At 43.8% G+C, this 22,242-nt stretch overlaps 1 protein-coding gene and 1 pseudogene across 1 annotated transcript; both read right to left on the reverse strand.

Annotated features, from left to right (window-relative positions):
• Positions 1 to 4,564: 4,564 nt before the first annotated feature.
• LOC138605273 (nuclear factor 7, ovary-like) lies at positions 4,565 to 6,032 on the reverse strand (annotated as a pseudogene).
• Positions 6,033 to 14,907: 8,875 nt separating this feature from the next.
• Positions 14,908 to 16,356, reverse strand: LOC138606539 (zinc-binding protein A33-like). Its single transcript, XM_069679005.1, has one exon. The coding sequence runs from the start codon at positions 16,354 to 16,356 to the stop codon at positions 14,971 to 14,973; it is 1,386 nt and encodes a 461-aa protein (XP_069535106.1). The 3' UTR covers positions 14,908 to 14,970.
• Between the last annotated feature and the right edge of the window lie 5,886 nt (positions 16,357 to 22,242).

A 22,242-nucleotide genomic window follows, 5' to 3' on the forward strand; every position in this document is an offset into this window, starting at 1 on the left:
TATGTATACAAGTTTAAAACGAAACAAACTTTACCAACGTGATTCAAAAACATGTTTGATTGCATAGCCAAAATATGTCCCCTTTAAGCCGCCGTACAAATGAAGGCAAAAGCCAAAAAAAGAGATCATTGTAAATAAAATTCACCTCCTCACTTCAGAACTTGCCTGATAATAATCCCATTTTCAGTTTTACTTCAGTATTAATGTGTTCCCAGGATGGTTGTCTGTACAAACATGGGTACACTGCAAACAGGAACTGCTAAAAGCTAATTCGGCATATTTCGTTTGGTGAAATTTGCTAAATTAAAACACATATAGGTTCAGAAAGATGGTGCTGAAGTTGTAGCCCAGAGGGAACAACAGACTGTAATGTTCTTTAGATCCTCTGCAGTTCCTTAAGTAAAGGGTGTTTAGATCGTGAGCGTTGTCCAACAAGTAAGGCAAAGAAGGATAGGATGTTACATCTACATTAATCAGTGTAAATACACCCAATACCTCCTAACTTGTTTCATGTTGCACTGCCATTTTTTTTACTAAGTTCAAGAATGTTGCGTCACTATTTGTCTTGTATTCTCTTGTGCAGCCTTTCATTCCTACATTTACATATTGGCCCTCCTGGTTTCGGGGGTTCAGGTGCAAAATAACTTTCTCCTTTCTTCTTTTTACTTTTTTGCCAAAACACAGATCTTTGAACCTACCAACAACCAAACTCGTATCTCAGCCTCCATACAACTAATAATCATCAATTTGAAGGCCAAGTCAACACCTTGAACTCGTCGTGTTCCTTAAACTATTCCTGAACCATGTCTGCAGTGTGGCAGGGAGCAGTATCCTGCTGAGAGAGGCCATTAGGGAATACTGTTTCCATGAAGGGGTACACAACAATGTTCAGGTAGGTGGTACGTGTCAGAGTAACATCCACATGAATGGCAGGACCCAAGGTTTCCCAGCAGAACATTGCCCAAAGCATCACACTGCCTCCGCCGGCTCGCCTTCTTCCCATAGTGCATCCTGGTGCCATGTCTTCCCCAGGTAAGCGAGGAAGACAAGGTTTTCCTTCCTCGGACCTTTTTGGTAGGCACTGACCGCTGCAGACCGGGAACACCCGACAAGAGCTGCAGGTTTGGAGTCGTCAAGGCATCACAGTTTGACCCTTGCCAAAGTTCAAATTGTTCCTGCTTCCAACACGTCGACTTTGAGGACAAAGGGTTCACTTGCCCCCTAACATATCCCACCCACTGACAGGGGCCATTGTAACGAGATAATCAATGTTATTTAAAGGAACAAAGCAGTGATCAGTATCACTGTGTAAAACTTTGTTCACTTTGAACAGCCCTGATACGTAATGAATTTCTGAACATCCTGACAGTTTTGGGGCGTCTGTGAGTTTCTGCGCAGTACACTGTAAATCTACCAGATGTGCATAATAAATCTGCCTTGTGGTATTTTGCTGAAATACCCCTTTCGGGACATAAATGCCCCCCCCTCCCAGTGGTATGCAATATGTTCAGCCACCTGCCCGGCAATAGGACTGGACAGACTGGCTCTGTAGATACAGATGCTCTCCAACACCAATTCAGATTCTTGGCAGTTTAATGTCATTTGGAGTTTCCATGAGAAACTTTTATTTCCTCTATTTTTAGCCGAGTGGACATTCAGGTCAGTTTGCTCCTTTGTCTCATTCACAGACTCAGGGGTGTGCAGTCTGCAGTCGCACTGGTCTTACCACATCACCATTCATCAAAGTTAAAGATAATCTGTGTTGTGTTTGCTGATCACGTGTGTCATCGCAGAGCCATACTCAAATTGGTTTGCACCAATTTCTTTGGTTCCATCAGCTTCCACACAATCCACGAGCAGGAGAACAGGCGTGCTCATGTATTCTGTGTATTTATTGGCACATGAATACGTTTATTATAAGAATAATATGAATAAGTTGTACTATAGTAGGACTTTGTATCTGTAACTTTTCTGTGGAAGTTATTGTACAACAAATTTACAAATCACATATACATATACACTCATGTGTAGTGTAGGAGTCTTCAGTAATGGTGACTGTTTTTGGGATAAAATCACTTAAATGTGAATAAGAAAATATCCACAACACCAACTGTGGAAAACATTAAACAGACAACTGAGGCGAGCGACCTCGATTTCTCGAATTTCCGCCTGCGTAAATGTACATTTGACCAATGAAAGCTTTTGTTTCAGCTGATGAAATGCCTCCAGGTCTTTATGCATTCACTCCATTCACTAGTTTGCTGCCAAAATGGGACAATGTCTTATAAATCTTATTATATCCCAATATTATAAAATAAACACCATGACAACCACCAAAACAGTGAATTGACGGATATCTGGTTTGAGATCGCCCAGCAGACAGAATCACGTTTATCATGTTCATGTTTATTTAAGTTCTGTGTGCTGAACATCAAAGAAAGGTGCTGTTTGATCACTGCTGGTGTGTGTGTGCGCACGCGAGAGAGAGAGACGGGGTGTGTTTCTGTGAGTATTAAGTGCGCAACAGAGCGAGCATGCAGGATGGAGAGCTTGCTGTTGGTCTCCGGCTGTTGGGCCCAAACTGCATCGTAATGTTCTGCCTGCTCGTCAGTTTGCAGCGTGCCTTCTCTGCCTCTCCCCCGACCTGAAGTACAGATTGCTCAGTTGTAAAAACAGCCTCATTCTCAAATACAATTTAGTTATAAATTTAAAAGAATGTCAAACAAACATCATAACTTTCTCTGGGTGAAATTATAATAATATTTTTTTTTTAATGGAACACTGCAGCGTGGATCATTCACACCGAACCCAGTTGCATAGTTGTCATGCGGGGAAATTCAGAAGCGGATTTTTCGCATTTCCGCACCGCACTGATGTGAAACGACTTTTAGCATGGTCTATATGCTAGGGAGCTGCCAGGTCAAAGAACATTTAAAGTCCAGGTAAGGGATTTTTGCATTCTTAAATGCAACGTGCCAAAGTATTGTCAAGAGTACAGAGCACGTATGAAATTGAACCTTAGCTAAGCCCCTCCCTTGAACGGCCACTGTCCAATCCTACGTTAGCAACCGTAACTACGAGTACTAGTAGGCGCGAGAGGCCTGCCAAGCTTCCGGAACAAGGAGAGATGTCGTAACGGTGTGTATAAGGAACGTGCAAGTCCGACAGCAGATATGCTCAAAGAGGGGGGCGTCATATTTTTCCACATTTCTGAAGCCAAAAACTCGAGAGGAGAGATGTTCGTACATGGATTGACAATTGTGGAAGACCTCCCTCGCAGCTGAGATCAACAAAACCTCCTTCGTTTGCTCCAAGGTAAGACGCTAACTAACTTGGCTAGGTTAGCATGTTAGCAATTAAAGGCGGGTGAATATTAATAGTAAGTTAATCCAGATCCAGTGTGTGGATCAAGCCAACGATATGCGAGCAATATCCTGACGTGCTTTAAACAAAAAGAAAAAGTGGGATCATTTAGCTTTGCTAGCAGTGAGCTAAAAATATATTAGACAATTAAAGTTATAGAGAGTCAGAACTAAACATTAGCTTAAAATAAAACAATATTTCGACTCACCCTGCTGTGCAACAACATTGATGTTAATGTTAGATCTTAACATGAGTTGTCAGGACGTGCCTGACGCTTGCTTTGGGACCGGTGAGCTTCTGCCTCCATGTTTATGTCCTCTTCACTCTCAACACTCTGCTGACACATTATATTCTGGATGTAGCCTATAAATGCGCGTTGTCGTCCTGTCTGTCGACTTCTCTCTGATATCTGGGAACTATTTTGCAGAAGTTTGCCTTTATTTCCCTTGGAACATCTCTCACTGTTATGGTTCAAACCGCCATGCTATTTACATGCCGGAGCGAAAGCTTGACAGGCATAGCAACAGTAACCACGGGGGGTGGGACTTAGCGAAGGGTCAGTTGGCTTTAGTAAAATCTCCCCCGCTTCCTTTTAGCTGTCTTCGTACTCAAGGTGAAATTTTGCTGATGAAAATGTAAATAATCCATCCCAGTTACAGCGACAACAGTTATTATGAACTTTTTGGTTTAACATGCTGATGGAGCAGGCTGCCATCGAGCTCCTCCGCCTCTCTGTTCCATTCTTACAAGAAATAAACAGTGAATGAATCTAATACTAACAATTTCTAGCTCCGTTGGTCCAGTCGAACTTAAAGCCTGTTGCCACTGGCACCACACCACTATTTTTGTGACTTTCAAAGAAGCAGTCTGCCTTTAAGCATTCAAATGAATTGTATGAAGAAAAGACAGCGTTTTAATATTTTGCTGCCCAGAGGAAACAAACGTTACTGACGTGATTATAAGAGACACAAACCAGAAAACAGGACATTCATAGTTATTTATGTTGAATCATGTTCTGAAATCTCAACATTATAAAGTCTGACTTAAAACACATTTACATTTAGAATTATCTTTCCTTTAGTACATCACACATATTTTGATCATTCAAAACACATATTTTATGTTTAATTGTTTATATATTTAATTAAAAATATATATATATCATCCTGTTGCCTAACATTGTTTAAAATGACAGTATCAGTTAAAACAATGGATGGAAAGGAAAATGGAAGGCTGAACAAATGAAAAGAGAGAGAACATCCGAAAGATTATCATCCTCATCTCTTACTGCTCTGTTCCACTGTCACACAGACTGTTGAAGGTAATATCTTCAGTGTATCCACAGTGTTAATGAAAGGAAACAGCCGCTCAGTGAAGGTGTGTGTGAAGGTGTGTATGTGTGTGTTATTATCAGGATCAAAGAACGACAGCTGACCTCTGTCCCAGTCCAGATTCACTCTGACTGTCTGGACCTTCTTCTGGACTTTGAGAGCAGTGGCTGGATCTGGTGATGTCCTGACTGAGTATTCACCTTCATTGAACCCTATTCTCCAATGACCAGTTGGCTGATATCCTTTCCTTTGGAAAGATTCTGCTAACACACCCAGTGTCCAGACTTCACTGTGTCCAACCTGAACATCCCAGCTGTGAGTGCCTGACTTAAAGCCCTCAGAGCCCAGGGCAGAGAAAGCATAATCAAACCTCTCTGGATTGTCAGGGAGCCCCAGGCCCTTTACTCGTCTCACACTGGTCAGATCTCCAGACAGGGTGAGGTCTGAATTAACAGTGTTTGCATCCAGAATCACAGGAGTGTAGGAGACCATGTCCTTCATCTTGTTCCAGATGTTGAAGCTCAGGTTGCCCAGGTGTTTGGGCACGTCCATCAGAGCTCCTGAAGGCAGCTGTGGAGCTTCCAGCAGGGGGCGCTGCCTGATTCTCTCAACTGCAGCCTTGAAGTTCTGCAAGAATGAGACGTCTTCAGCTCTCAGCTCCTCCTCTGATGCTCTGAGCGTGTCTGAAAGAGCTGCTATCTCTCTGCTCAGAGCTGCCATCTTCTCCTTCATCACCTGACTCTTCAGCTCCTCTTCCTCCTTCAGTGCAGCTATCCTGGCCTCCTCTTCCTCCTTCAGAAACACACGAAGCTTCTTAAACTGCTTCTTAATCCTCTTCTCTGTGAGTCGAGCCTGGACCTTAATGTGTTGTGCTGTTTGATCAAACTTCACTTTAACTTGTTTAAAAACGTTTAACTTCTCCTTTAAGGGCTCCAGAGTTTCCTGAAGTTCCTCCTTGCGTTGCTGTGCAGCTTCATCGATAGGTCTGAATGTGTGGTTTGTGTGTAACTCTGAATCTCTGCAGACGACACACACCGGCTGCTGATGATTGAAACAGAAGAGTTTGAGTTTCTCAGAGTGCAGGCGGCAGAGATCTGAAGTTGTCTGCTCTCTCTCCAACAAGAAGGTCTCACACAGGTTTTTTAGGACCAGGTTTAAAGGTGGGAAAGCCTTTGAAGACACTGTCTGACAAACTGGACACTCACGTGCTTGTTTCTGTCTCCACCAGCTCCGCAGACAGTCCTTACAGAAGCTGTGGCTACATGACAGAACAACAGGTTCTCTGAAGACATCCTGACAGACCGGACAGCAGAGATCCTCCTCTAACCTGGAAGCCATCAAGACTCCAAGTGAATCTAAAGACAAAGCAGAAACTACAGTCAGTCCATGGCTCCACTCCCTCCTCAACTGACTTCACTGAGATTTACTTTCACTTTGAGTCCTGTTTTTGTCAAACACACCTTCAGTGTGTGGCGTGTCAGCTGGTTGAAGCAGCAGTGTTGTAGATTCTCCTGGAGCTGAACTCACTACGAGGAAATAGTTTTGTCTAAAAGTGACTCTGCTCGTCCGTTCTTTCAGTCCGTGTGTCTCTGTGTGTCTGTCCTGGTTTGTGTCAGGTGAGTCAGCTGAGGGGTGGAGCTTTGTAACACCACCTCATTTTATTGCGTAATCTGTATAGGTGTGTTTCAATCCAGATGATTTATGCCTTGGCTGATGGGTGCAGCAGGCTGTTGCAACAGTTCAAATAAAACTATACAATTCCAGGAATATCTTGGATATGTTGGCCCATGGAATATTAAGGGAAACAGGAACATCAGGATGGAATATCATGGATAAACAGTGTTCCATGAAATTATTTATTTAGTGTGTAACTTAAATAGTACATTGAGTGTGTGCAGTGAAATGTTATAAGTAGAAAGTACCATTGAACATTTGGGTTAGTGGTAACATGAAATGGACAGAAAGGAATCCTGTATGTTTGCTAGCAAGGAAAACATTACAACTCTGTGATTAATCAAATGAAGCAGTGTTGGATGTTGAGGATGGATGTAAAGAAAGGGATGAACTTGCACAGTATGGGTTGACCAGGTAAAAATGAGACTTGTCTTTCCAGGTTGATTATAAGAGCCTGTGGACTGATTTATTTGTTAAGGGCTCATTATCCAGAGAGCCTTCCCTCTCTTTAGCTCTTTAGCTAACATTAGCTTATGAAGGCTCAACAAAGGACTGGCACCCATTCTAACACAGAGTAAAGCACAAAGCACCAAACTTTTCTAATCGCAAATGTGAAGACCATCCAGCCAAACAGGAACACACGAAAAAACTAGGGTCAACAGTATGACATTCGTGGAGGGACCCAGATCTGATTTGATTACCCTGTTCAATTGCTCCCAAGCTAACATATGATTACTGTCTTGAGTAGATAACATAAGCTAATTCATCCAGACTACCAGAATTGATCTGGGAGCTAAACTGGCAGGCTAACAGTCTATGTTTAGCACTCGTTGTTGTACGGAAAAGCTAAGATAGCCGGCTGCTAGTTTATTAAGTTTAAAGCTATGAGTGTAGGAGTCAAACTGATCATCTCATCTAACTTGACAAGATAGAGAATAAGCTAATTCTAAGCTAGATTGATTAGCTGACATAGACTAACTGTCAACTCTGTAACTCTGTTCAATTGCTAGCAAGCTAACAAGTCATTACTGTCTTGAGTAGATAATGTCTGCTAATTCATCCAGACTAGCAGAATTGATCTGGGAGGTAAATTGGCGGGCTAACTATTTGCGAATTACTTCATCAGCTAACAATATTAGCAACCAAAGACAGACACAAACACTGTAGCTAAGTTCAGGCTGACTGGCTAACCTTAGCTTGCAGTATCACCAAAACTATGCTGCAGTACTGTCATATACGCTGGCTGAGCTAGCAAAGATGTTAACATGATGCCGATCAGCAACCTAAGACTGGCAATTTGGAAATCCTGGCAAATGCCAGATGGGCTGGTCAACCTGGGGGACCACAAGGCAACCGCCAGCAATGTGTGGGGGAATAACTGGAACGCTGTTCTGCATAGAACAGTGAGTCTTCATTTGAAAGGCAATTACTGCACAGATTGAAAGTCAATGAGAAAATGAGCCCTATTCACACATGGTTTATTACCTCAGTAAACATTTTCCTCATGACTTTATGGATCGATCTGGAGTTAAAGTCAATACAGCATGATGTTCATTTTCAGCCTCTGGTTACATTCAAAGAGTTAATTTTTGGGTAAGTGTGTTTACATTTTTCCATAGCCAAAATTAGCATCTCAATTAATTAGTTCAGTGTATTAGACGGCGATGAAGACAGTCACGGCAGCGTAGTGTTAGCTAGGTACAGTATAATGGCGAAATGTAAAGTCACTGAAAGATGTATCTCAGCAGCAGCTGGCCAAGAAACGCTGCACGCTGGGCCCAGGTGAACTCCAGAGGCTACAGAGGTGAGACAGAAGCTGAATGTTTGTCTTTTACGATGTTTTTAATCGTAGTACTGCTGTCTTTTCAGAAAAGTGCGCAGTAGTAGACCATAGACTGTATAAATAATGGACGTAGTCTCAGTGACGTCACCCATTGGTTTCTGAAGCAGCGTCTTGAAGCCCGAATTGCGCCGCCGCTGGGGGTTGCCATATTGGAAATGCCAGAGCCGGCTTATCCAGAGGCAGGCAAAGAGGCGGAGCGCGACAGAGCTACAGCCTGTGGCTGAGCTCGATGGGCGGGCCGCATGAATCAGCCAACTACGGCTATGAAGCTAGGCTATATGCTCCTCAGTGTAGCTAACGGTTATTATCCATAGACTGTATAAATCATGAATGAGCTGGTTTGACTTTCCCAGGAGGAGATTCTGTCGGTGACTGACTGCAGGTGTTTAGTTATCAGACTAAAGAAGTAGCTGACTCGCTGCTCGCTCGCCCGGTGAGAGAGCCGACGCGTAACGGGAAACTTAAAATAACCGATCTTCTCATCAGTGCAGTCCGCTGTAACCTCTAACTCCTGACTCCTATTTACTGGCCGACGATTAAATACATGTTTGATAAACACTGTACAGGCTAACAAGCAGCTAAAGCGAGCACAGTATACCTGCTACTTAGTGCTAAAAATATTTCAATACAATAACACTCACATTTAACTCACCGAAAAGCTGCAGCTCAGACTTCTTGCACGGTCATAAAGTTCCATAAATCCCACAGAGAGATTATTTGTCCAAACTTTGAATGAAAAAATCCCCAAAAGTCTCCAACAACACAAACAGGTGAAGTTAAGTTCAGTGTCTGTGTCTGTGTTGACGTCTAGCAGACAGCCAGCAGGATCCACCTGTCAATCAAGTGAGCCGGCCCCTATGATTTAAGGCTTAATAAAATTAAAATGGGTGTGTTATAAAAAAATTCACCCCCCGTACAGTTATCTTGAACAATAAAATTAGCTATTTATAACAAAACCGTTTTTTGTACCAGGCTGTTAACATGTTTATTTCTGCTGTAAAAATTGGCACTTTCCCACCTGCTGTAATGTTATTTTTTGTTTTCTGGAGCCTCAAGTGGCCACTCGAGGAACTGCAGTTTTTTGCACTTCCGCATTGGCTTCATTTTTCGAGAAAGAGCAAGCTCAATTTGTGGCAGCAGCACCTAGCTGCGGCATCTCTTGTGGCACCCTCAGATGCCGCAGCTAGGTGCCGCGAGCAGTCGCGGCAGATGCCACTGTTTGGTAGAGCTGCCACTGCGGGTGCCACTGTTTGGTGGAGGTGCCACTGCGGGTGCCACTGTTTGGTGGAGGTGCCACTGCGGGTGCCGCTACATCTTGCCGTGGCATCTTGGAGTGCCACCGGAGATATCACGGCACATGTCGCGGCAGATGCCACTGTTTGGTGGAGGTGCCACTGCTTATGCCGCTGCAGCAAGACAAGAGGGTCTGGCTGCAGACCTCCAGCGTGGGGTCGCTTCCGGGCTACTGCAGTAATCTCAGCACACATAGAGGGCAGGAGTACTATAGCCTACTTGAAACCATCAATCAACTTAACATAATTAATCCAAGCTTTTTTTCAAAGCCTCAGCAACTCATGTATACCATTTATGTAGGCTTAGTTAAATATATTATTTTGCATTGCATTAGATGATTCCACCTAAGTCTTTTACATGATATAGCCTAGTCTACTTGACGTCTGAAGATCTTTAGAAGACATAGCGGCCAATCAGAATTTTAACTATGTTTAAATAACAGTTTGAGCAAGTGTGGAGGAGAGAAATAGTGGGAAACAAAATCATCTTCAATTCTCTCCACAAAAAAAGAGTTTATTTTTATTTTCATTCAATTGTTACACATGGTGTGTGGATTATCACCTGCCACAGATGCCTGATGACGCTGTTTGGGGGAGATGCCAAGGCAGATGTCGCTCTTTGGGAAGGCTGCTATTGAGATGCCGAGGTTTAGTTTATGAATGTTAACAATTGTCAAAGCTGAATTAGACTAGCTACAGGTAGCATTTCCATGACATGTTTTTCATTACTTTGCAAGGTTTCCTTGATTAATCTCTCAATATTTCGTATTGATTCATATCACCGTTTGTTCATTAATTTCATTGCCATTTATGATTTTATTTCGAACATGTAAATAGGATTACGTGAACAAAACCTACATAAATAATGTTATGTAGCAATGCTGTGGAAAGAAAGAAAATGAATAGCTTACATTAGGTTAGGCTATTATATGTTACGGCCCTAACATAAACAAAAGCAAAGACTCGAACACAACAAGGCCAGTAACATATTAAAGGACGCCGACTCAGCACAGTCAATAACAAAGGAGTATTTATTTGATGCAAACAAAACGAACGAAGCCAAACACAACCTAACCCCGATAATTAAGCAACCCAGAACAAAACAAAAGAGGCAGGAGTTCCTGGCCAAAATGAACAAAAGGAGAGAAGAGACCCCAGACCAGCCTGCCACGACCGTCGCATCCGGGGTTCCTCCCGACTAAACTACCTAACCCAAAACTAATCTATAAAGAGAAAACAATAAGGACACGAAAACAGGACTACCAGGAACTCAAACCCAAATGAAAATAACAAAGCACGGACGCTCTAACAGGCCGGGGAACTGAAATCAAATGCAAATCAGGGAAAACCACAAAAGACTGCGCGGCCAGCGCCACCTCCCCCCTCGGGCACCACACCTGCAAATGAGAGAGAGAGAGAGCGAGCGAGAGCCGCCCCGCTGCTGTCTCCTTTTAACCTGCTCAGGTGATTGCCAGCACCTGAGCTCAGGCAGAGCAGGGCGGAGACACACACACACACCCACACACAGGGTACTGCTATTTGGCCACACGTAACACCCCCACCCTGAGCTTGTGAATACCGTGGAGGCGAACCTGAGGAAAACAAAAAGAGAAAAAAAAAACACATTCACAAGCCTAACAGCGCGACAACGTGTCGGCCAGAACATTGTCCTGCCCCTTAACATGCCTGATCTCCACGTTAAATGACTGCAAGAAAAGGGCCCAGCGCATCAGCCTCTGGTTCGAGTTTCGCATCTGATTCACAAAAACCAAAGGATTGTGGTCCGTGTACACAACCGTCGGAAAACTCGCAGAACCAACATAAACTTCAAAGTGCGTGAGAGCCAGAACTAGGGCCAACGCCTCCTTCTCGATAGTAGAATACGCCCGTTGGTGCCTATTGAACTTTTTAGAGAAGTAGGAGACGGGATGCTCAACCCCATCCAAACCCTCCTGGAGTAAAACGGCCCCCGCACCAGCATCACTTGCATCAACAGATAGTTTAAATGAACGATCAAACATAGGGGCAGACAGGACCGGAGCATTCGTCATCAAAGCCTTAATGCACTCGAAAACACGCTGACAACCCTCAGACCAACGGAAACCCCCCTTCGGGCTCAACAGATCAGTGAGAGGAGCCGCAACGGCAGAAAAATTCCTGCAGAAACCGCGGTAGTAGCCGGCCATCCCCAGAAAACGACGCTATTCCCGCCGTGAACTGGGAACAGGAAAGGAGAGAATGGCCTCTACCTTTGAGTGCACAGGCCTAACCTGGCCCCGACCAACCACTTTACCTAAATAAGTGACCGTAGCCTGGCCAAAGTTTTTGAGAGACGTTGTGGTTGCAGCTGACTGGTGCCGCCAGACACAGTTTGAGGGGACACTCAAACTGCCTGCTGTCCTCTCTATGGATGAAGAGGGGAAAAAAGAACTACTGCAGGAGCTGCACACCTGGGATGGTGACCACGATGAGTCTTCTCCAGCAGAACAGCTGTGTTTTGCTTTCCGAAAAAAGACGGACTATGAAAAATTCAACAACGAGATTCTTGACCAAAGACACTTAAAAGTGTTCTCAAGATTTGAGGAGGAGTGATCCTCGTACACACACACACACACACACACACACACACACACACAACCAAATCTTATATTAAAATTTTAAAATGTTATAAAATGTTTGTTTACTTTTATTCTGTCCATCTTGAATGGTTGCATTTGTCAATAAATGTTGATGAAAACTATTTCAATGGAAAGGTGGAAATAAGAGAATTATGCAAAATAGAAAAATACATTTTTATAGCAATTTTTTCAAGGACATTTTTGCTCCCAATCAATTCGAGTGTTGGTAAAATTAAGATGGTCCCTGGTTGGTGGTTAATCAAGAAAACCTTGCAAAATAATGGTAAAATCCCGATAGCATATAGTGACACCTCCGCCAAACAAAACAGCGGCAGATGTCACGGGTAGCGGCACACGCAGTGGCGCCTCCACCAGCAGTGGCATAATCAGAAGTGGCACCTCCACCAAACAGTGGCATCTGCCGCGACATGTGCCGTGATATCTCTGGTGGCACTCCTAGATGCCACGGCAGATGTCACGGGTAGCGGCACCCGCAGTGGCACCTCCACCAAACAGTGGCACCCGCAGTGGCACCTCCACCAAACAGTGGCATCTGCCGCGACATGTGCCGTGATATCTCTGGTGGCACTCCTAGATGCCACGGCAGATGTCACGGGTAGCGGCACCCGCAGTGGCACCTCCGCCAAACAGTGGCACCTCCACCAAACAGTGGCACCCGCAGTGGCACCTCCACCAAACAGTGGCACCCGCAGTGGCAGCTCTACCAAACAGTGGCATCTGCCGCGACTGCTCGCGGCACCTAGCTGCGGCATCTGAGGGTGCCACAAGAGATGCCGCAGCTAGGTGCCGCTGCCACAAATTGAGCCAGCCCCTGCTGCATTTTTCAACACAGGAGGTTGCCGCTTCTAGTAGACCCTATATGAGGTAATAGTCTATAAAATCAAGGATTCTTCATTTGTCATATGCAAAGAGATGCAAAGAAAAACTAGGTGAAATAAAGGAGATGCTCAGTTACTGTGCAAGAATACCAATGGGATCAATACAATAACAATAAGATCAGTAAATAGAAAGATAAAATAGAGTACAATATAATAAGATGAAATTACTAATGCAAGATGAAACTACAGATAGGTGACAAATTGGGAAAAACCATGAAGTGTCTCAGTATGGAGTCAGGCCACCACAAGCCTCCAGAACAGCTTCAGCGTTTCTTGCCAAATCTGTTTATATATATATGTATATATATACACAATCTTTATTTATCATAAATAAAGATATATATATATATATATATAAGATATAATAATAGTTGACTTGACTTGTTTCTTTAAGCAGACATAAATAATCCTTATTTTTATACACAGCAAGAAAGTATCTTACAATGTAGAATTGTTCTGTTTGGGAGTTATATGGCTTTGAGTACATGTTTGCTTGATTTTTGTTATAGCCCCCCCTGGAGAAAAATGCAGTTTTTTCAGTTGTTATATTTTCAAAATATATTGTACTTACGCTGTCATAAATCTCTATGCCTATAATTAACTTTATTTGTTACTTTGCAGCATTGACTGGACATCAAATGATCAAATCATCCTCAGCTGCCACGTGCAAGGCTCCTGTGAGGAGTTTTTACCTGGTTATGAGACAGACTGAAAGTAACACTGATGTCTATACGAGCTACAAAAGCAAACCAGACCATCAGCGACAAGACTGACTTTTTCTATACTGTTGTTTTTTTAATGCCTGAAACCCCCGATCCACAGGGGGCGCCAAAATGGACACAAACTGATAGTTCCTCACAGTCGCTTTAATGTTCAGGTTAAAAAATGATCTGAGATTTACACCTAAAACACAAAATGTGAACATCCTTCTCAGCATTTCATCTTCATCTCTTATTTTATTGAATGCACATTTTTTATACTTCTATTATGCCTTATATTTCTCTATGCTTCTCTGTGTCAGAGCAACTGTAACACCCGAATTTCACCCCGGGATTAATAAAGTTTTTCTGATTCTGATGACTAACAGCAGAATCAAGTTGATGGGAACTTAAAGATATAATCTCGAAAATTTTAGTTTTGTGCTCTTGAGCACCACCCACTGGCGATAATTGGTAATTATGGGAGCACACTTCCCAATTTAACCAGACGTCTACGGCCGTTTGTCAAGGTTCTAACGATTTTGTTTTTGGACTGTTTGCTTCATCTGAGCGTCGAGTTTGTTTCTTTTTCTTTGGATTTTCACTTCTAGTTGAAGTTGTATCTGTAGTCATCCATCTTTCTTTGTTTGTTCAGCCATAGTAGATTACTGTTTACTCGCAACACTTGCAGAGAGCGGAAAAGCAGCAGCTTAGCTCCGCCTACCCTCTCTGGCAGACCAACCACTGCTGGCTGATGGAAAACGCGTCACTAACTGGGCGCCGCTTGGAATTTTTTTCTGCGAATGTCGCCACAGACAGCCAGTCTGTAATACTGCAATGCAAAGGCTTTCATCAGTGGCTCAGTCACCATTATGGCGATAGAGTCGGCAGAATATAGCGACTTAACAGACATTTATTTACATGAAAATCTTCAAGATTATACTTTAATGAAAAAACACGTTTACAGTCTGAATCATGTTGCATCAAAATATATATACAAAATATATATACATAAATCAAAATAGAAAGTAGTACATATAACTCTACACCTAACCACATGCATGTTTTGAAACACGATGATCCAGACTAGAATTTAAAGTTTGTTGGATCAAAGAAGGATTAGTCACTCAAACATGCAGTCATTGATTCATTGATTCTTAAAAATGACACAGTATCAGTTAGAAATGAAAACGGTGAACAAACCAAAACCTGTTAAGAGAGAAAAACATCCCACATTTATTCATCCTCATCTCTAACTGCTCTGTTCCACTGTCACACAGACTGTTGAAGGTAATATCTTCAGTGTATCCGCAGTGTTAATGAAAGGAAACAGCCGCTCAGTGAAGGTGTGTGTGAAGGTGTGTATGTGTGTGTTATTATCAGGATCAGAGAACGACAGCTGTCCTCTGTCCCAGTCCAGATTCACTCTGACTGTCTGGACCTTCTTCTGGACTTTGAGAGCAGTGGCTGGCTCTGGTGATGTCCTTGCTGAGTATGTTACTCCATCAGACCCTATTCTCCAATGTCCAGTTGGGTTTTTTCCTTTTCTTTGGTAAGATTCTGCTAACACACCCAGTGTCCACATTTTACTGTGTCCAACCTGAACATCCCAGCTGTGAGTGCCTGAGTTAAAGCCCTCAGAGCCCAGGGCAGAGACATCAGTATCAAACCTCTCTGGATTATCAGGGAGCTGCTGAGCCTCTACTTGTGTAACTGTGGTCAGATCTTTAGACAGGATGAAGAATGGATGAGCAGTGTTTGCATCCAGAATCACAGGAGTGTAGGAGACCATGTCCTTCATCTTGTTCCAGATGTTGAAGCTCAGGTTGCCCAGGTGTTTGGGCACGTCCATCAGAGCTCCTGAAGGCAGCTGTGGAGCTTCCAGCAGGGGGCGCTGCCTGATTCTCTCAACTGCAGCCTTGAAGTTCTGCAAGAATGAGACGTCTTCAGCTCTCAGCTCCTCCTCTGATGCTCTGAGCGTGTTTGAAAGAGCTGCTATCTCTCTGCTCAGAGCTGCTATCTTCTCCTTCATCACCTGACTCTTCAGCTTCTCTTCCTCCCTCAGTGCAGCTATCCTGGCCTCCTCTTCCTCCTTCAGAAACACGTGAAGCTTCTTAAACTGCTTCTTAATCCTCTTCTCTGTGAGTCGAGCCTGGACCTGAATGTGCTCTGCTGTTAGATCAAACTCCACTTTAACTTGTTTAAAAACGTTTAACTTCTCCTTTAAGGGCTCCAGAGTTTCCTGAAGTTCCTCCTTGCGTTGCTGTGCAGCTTCATCGATAGGTCTGAATGTGTGGTTTGTGTGTAACTCTGAATCTCTGCAGACGACACACACCGGCTGCTGATGATTGAAACAGAAGAGTTTGAGTTTCTCAGAGTGCAGGCGGCAGAGATCTGAAGTTGTCTGCTCTCTCTCCAACAAGAAGGTCTCACACAGGTTTTTTAGGACCAGGTTTAAAGGTGGGAAAGCCTTTGAAGACACTGTCTTACAAACTGGACACTCACGTGCTTGTTTCTGTCTCCACCAGCTCCGCAGACAGTCCTTACAGAAGCTGTGGCTACATGACAGAACAACAGGTTCTCTGAAGACATCCTGACAGACCGGACAGCAGAGATCCTCCTCTAACCTGGAAGCCATCATGACTCCGAGTGAATCTAAAGACAAAGCAGAAACTACAGTCAGTCCATGGCTCCACTCCCTCCTCAACTGACTTCACTGAGATTTACTTTCACTTTGAGTCCTGTTTTTGTCAAACTCACCTTCAGTGTGTGGCGTGTCAGCTGGTTGAAGCAGCAGTGTTGTAGATTCTCCTGGAGCTGGACTCACTACGAGGAAATAGTTTTGTCTAAAAGTGAGTCTGCTCGTCTGTTCTTTCAGTCCGTGTGTCTCTGTGTGTCTGTCCTGGTTTGTGTCAGGTGAGTCAGCTGAGGGGTGGAGCTTTGTAACACCACCTCATTTTATTGCGTAATCTGTATAGGTGTGTTTCAATCCAGATGATTTATGCCTTGGCTGATGGGTGCAGCAGGCTGTTGCAACAGTTAAAATAAAACTATACAATTCCAGGAATATCTTGGATATGTTGGCCCATGGAATATTAAGGGAAACAGGAACATCAGGATGGAATATCATGGATAAACAGTGTTCCATGAAATTATTTATTTAGTGTGTAACTTAAACAGTACATTGAGTGTGTGCAGTGAAATGTTATAAGTAGAATGTACCATTGAACATTCGGGTTAGTGGTAACATGAAATGGACAGAAAGGAATCCTGTATGTTTGCTAGCAAGGAAAACATTACAACTCTGTGATTAATCAAATGAAGCAGTGTTGGATGTTGAGGATGGATGTAAAGAAAGGGATGAACTTGCACAGTGTGGGTTGACCAGGTAAAAATGAGACTTGTCTTTCCAGGTTGATTATAAGAGCCTGTGGACTGATTTATTTGTTAAGGGCTCATTATCCAGAGAGCCTTCCCTCTCTTTAGCTCTTTAGCTAACATTAGCTTATGAAGGCTCAACAAAGGACTGGCACCCATTCTAACACAGAGTAAAGCACAAAGCACCAAACTTTTCTAATCGCAAATGTGAAGACCATCCAGCCAAACAGGAACACACGAAAAAACTAGGGTCAACAGTATGACATTCGTGGAGGGACCCAGATCTGATTTGATTACCCTGTTCAATTGCTCCCAAGCTAACATATGATTACTGTCTTGAGTAGATAACATAAGCTAATTCATCCAGACTACCAGAATTGATCTGGGAGCTAAACTGGCAGGCTAACAGTCTATGTTTAGCACTCGTTGTTGTACGGAAAAGCTAAGATAGCCGGCTGCTAGTTTATTAAGTTTAAAGCTATGAGTGTAGGAGTCAAACTGATCATCTCATCTAACTTGACAAGATAGAGAATAAGCTAATTCTAAGCTAGATTGATTAGCTGACATAGACTAACTGTCAACTCTGTAACTCTGTTCAATTGCTAGCAAGCTAACAAGTCATTACTGTCTTGAGTAGATAATGTCTGCTAATTCATCCAGACTAGCAGAATTGATCTGGGAGGTAAATTGGCGGGCTAACTATTTGCGAATTACTTCATCAGCTAACAATATTAGCAACCAAAGACAGACACAAACACTGTTGCTAAGTTCAGGCTGACTGGCTAACCTTAGCTTGCAGTATCACCAAAACTATGCTGCAGTACTGTCATATACGCTGGCTGAGCTAGCAAAGATGTTAACATGATGCCGATCAGCAACCTAAGACTGGCAATTTAGAAATCCTGGCAAATGCCAGATGGGCTGGTCAACCTGGGGGACCACAAGGCAACCGCCAGCAATGTGTGGGGGAATAACTGGAACGCTGTTCTGCCTAGAACAGTGAGTCTTCATTTGAAAGGCAATTACTGCACAGATTGAAAGTCAATGAGAAAATGAGCCCTATTCACACATGGTTTATTACCTCAGTAAACATTTTCCTCATGACTTTATGGATCGATCTGGAGTTAAAGTCAATACAGCATGATGTTCATTTTCAGCCTCTGGTTACATTCAAAGAGTTAATTTTTGGGTAAGTGTGTTTACATTTTTCCATAGCCAAAATTAGCATCTCAATTAATTAGTTCAGTGTATTAGACGGCGATGAAGACAGTCACGGCAGCGTAGTGTTAGCTAGGTACAGTATAATGGCGAAATGTAAAGTCACTGAAAGATGTATCTCAGCAGCAGCTGGCCAAGAAACGCTGCACGCTGGGCCCAGGTGAACTCCAGAGGCTACAGAGGTGAGACAGAAGCTGAATGTTTGTCTTTTACGATGTTTTTAATCGTAGTACTGCTGTCTTTTCAGAAAAGTGCGCAGTAGTAGACCATAGACTGTATAAATAATGGACGTAGTCTCAGTGACGTCACCCATTGGTTTCTGAAGCAGCGTCTTGAAGCCCGAATTGCGCCGCCGCTGGGGGTTGCCATATTGGAAATGCCAGAGCCGGCTTATCCAGAGGCAGGCAAAGAGGCGGAGCGCGACAGAGCTACAGCCTGTGGCTGAGCTCGATGGGCGGGCCGCATGAATCAGCCAACTACGGCTATGAAGCTAGGCTATATGCTCCTCAGTGTAGCTAACGGTTATTATCCATAGACTGTATAAATCATGAATGAGCTGGTTTGACTTTCCCAGGAGGAGATTCTGTCGGTGACTGACTGCAGGTGTTTAGTTATCAGACTAAAGAAGTAGCTGACTCGCTGCTCGCTCGCCCGGTGAGAGAGCCGACGCGTAACGGGAAACTTAAAATAACCGATCTTCTCATCAGTGCAGTCCGCTGTAACCTCTAACTCCTGACTCCTATTTACTGGCCGACGATTAAATACATGTTTGATAAACACTGTACAGGCTAACAAGCAGCTAAAGCGAGCACAGTATACCTGCTACTTAGTGCTAAAAATATTTCAATACAATAACACTCACATTTAACTCACCGAAAAGCTGCAGCTCAGACTTCTTGCACGGTCATAAAGTTCCATAAATCCCACAGAGAGATTATTTGTCCAAACTTTGAATGAAAAAATCCCCAAAAGTCTCCAACAACACAAACAGGTGAAGTTAAGTTCAGTGTCTGTGTCTGTGTTGACGTCTAGCAGACAGCCAGCAGGATCCACCTGTCAATCAAGTGAGCCGGCCCCTATGATTTAAGGCTTAATAAAATTAAAATGGGTGTGTTATAAAAAAATTCACCCCCCGTACAGTTATCTTGAACAATAAAATTAGCTATTTATAACAAAACCGTTTTTTGTACCAGGCTGTTAACATGTTTATTTCTGCTGTAAAAATTGGCACTTTCCCACCTGCTGTAATGTTATTTTTTGTTTTCTGGAGCCTCAAGTGGCCACTCGAGGAACTGCAGTTTTTTGCTCTTCCGCATTGGCTTCATTTTTCGAGAAAGAGCAAGCTCAATTTGTGGCAGCAGCACCTAGCTGCGGCATCTCTTGTGGCACCCTCAGATGCCGCAGCTAGGTGCCGCGAGCAGTCGCGGCAGATGCCACTGTTTGGTAGAGCTGCCACTGCGGGTGCCACTGTTTGGTGGAGGTGCCACTGCGGGTGCCACTGTTTGGTGGAGGTGCCACTGCGGGTGCCGCTACATCTTGCCGTGGCATCTTGGAGTGCCACCGGAGATATCACGGCACATGTCGCGGCAGATGCCACTGTTTGGTGGAGGTGCCACTGCTTATGCCGCTGCAGCAAGACAAGAGGGTCTGGCTGCAGACCTCCAGCGTGGGGTTGCTTCCGGGCTACTGCAGTAATCTCAGCACACATAGAGGGCAGGAGTACTATAGCCTACTTGAAACCATCAATCAACTTAACATAATTAATCCAAGCTTTTTTTCAAAGCCTCAGCAACTCATGTATACCATTTATGTAGGCTTAGTTAAATATATTATTTTGCATTGCATTAGATGATTCCACCTAAGTCTTTTACATGATATAGCCTAGTCTACTTGACGTCTGAAGATCTTTAGAAGACATAGCGGCCAATCAGAATTTTAACTATGTTTAAATAACAGTTTGAGCAAGTGTGGAGGAGAGAAATAGTGGGAAACAAAATCATCTTCAATTCTCTCCACAAAAAAAGAGTTTATTTTTATTTTCATTCAATTGTTACACATGGTGTGTGGATTATCACCTGCCACAGATGCCTGATGACGCTGTTTGGGGGAGATGCCAAGGCAGATGTCGCTCTTTGGGAAGGCTGCTATTGAGATGCCGAGGTTTAGTTTATGAATGTTAACAATTGTCAAAGCTGAATTAGACTAGCTACAGGTAGCATTTCCATGACATGTTTTTCATTACTTTGCAAGGTTTCCTTGATTAATCTCTCAATATTTCGTATTGATTCATATCACCGTTTGTTCATTAATTTCATTGCCATTTATGATTTTATTTCGAACATGTAAATAGGATTACGTGAACAAAACCTACATAAATAATGTTATGTAGCAATGCTGTGGAAAGAAAGAAAATGAATAGCTTACATTAGGTTAGGCTATTATATGTTACGGCCCTAACATAAACAAAAGCAAAGACTCGAACACAACAAGGCCAGTAACATATTAAAGGACGCCGACTCAGCACAGTCAATAACAAAGGAGTATTTATTTGATGCAAACAAAACGAACGAAGCCAAACACAACCTAACCCCGATAATTAAGCAACCCAGAACAAAACAAAAGAGGCAGGAGTTCCTGGCCAAAATGAACAAAAGGAGAGAAGAGACCCCAGACCAGCCTGCCACGACCGTCGCATCCGGGGTTCCTCCCGACTAAACTACCTAACCCAAAACTAATCTATAAAGAGAAAACAATAAGGACACGAAAACAGGACTACCAGGAACTCAAACCCAAATGAAAATAACAAAGCACGGACGCTCTAACAGGCCGGGGAACTGAAATCAAATGCAAATCAGGGAAAACCACAAAAGACTGCGCGGCCAGCGCCACCTCCCCCCTCGGGCACCACACCTGCAAATGAGAGAGAGAGAGAGCGAGCGAGAGCCGCCCCGCTGCTGTCTCCTTTTAACCTGCTCAGGTGATTGCCAGCACCTGAGCTCAGGCAGAGCAGGGCGGAGACACACACACACACCCACACACAGGGTACTGCTATTTGGCCACACGTAACACCCCCACCCTGAGCTTGTGAATACCGTGGAGGCGAACCTGAGGAAAACAAAAAGAGAAAAAAAAAACACATTCACAAGCCTAACAGCGCGACAACGTGTCGGCCAGAACATTGTCCCGCCCCTTAACATGCCTGATCTCCACGTTAAATGACTGCAAGAAAAGGGCCCAGCGCATCAGCCTCTGGTTCGAGTTTCGCATCTGATTCACAAAAACCAAAGGATTGTGGTCCGTGTACACAACCGTCGGAAAACTCGCAGAACCAACATAAACTTCAAAGTGCGTGAGAGCCAGAACTAGGGCCAACGCCTCCTTCTCGATAGTAGAATACGCCCGTTGGTGCCTATTGAACTTTTTAGAGAAGTAGGAGACGGGATGCTCAACCCCATCCAAACCCTCCTGGAGTAAAACGGCCCCCGCACCAGCATCACTTGCATCAACAGATAGTTTAAATGAACGATCAAACATAGGGGCAGACAGGACCGGAGCATTCGTCATCAAAGCCTTAATGCACTCGAAAACACGCTGACAACCCTCAGACCAACGGAAACCCCCCTTCGGGCTCAACAGATCAGTGAGAGGAGCCGCAACGGCAGAAAAATTCCTGCAGAAACCGCGGTAGTAGCCGGCCATCCCCAGAAAACGACGCTATTCCCGCCGTGAACTGGGAACAGGAAAGGAGAGAATGGCCTCTACCTTTGAGTGCACAGGCCTAACCTGGCCCCGACCAACCACTTTACCTAAATAAGTGACCGTAGCCTGGCCAAAGTTTTTGAGAGACGTTGTGGTTGCAGCTGACTGGTGCCACCAGACACAGTTTGAGGGGACACTCAAACTGCCTGCTGTCCTCTCTATGGATGAA

The sequence above is a fragment of the Semicossyphus pulcher genome, unplaced genomic scaffold (assembly GCF_022749685.1).
Source record: "Semicossyphus pulcher isolate SPU_LCO1_2020_fin unplaced genomic scaffold, fSemPul1.0.p SCAF_3, whole genome shotgun sequence".
NCBI lineage: Eukaryota > Metazoa > Chordata > Actinopteri > Labriformes > Labridae > Semicossyphus > Semicossyphus pulcher.

Bases quoted from the DNA above. Each gene is read 5' to 3' on its own strand.
- LOC138606539 (XM_069679005.1), bottom strand. From the start codon at position 16,356: ATGGCTTCCAGGTTAGAGGAGGATCTCTGCTGTCCGGTCTGTCAGGAT.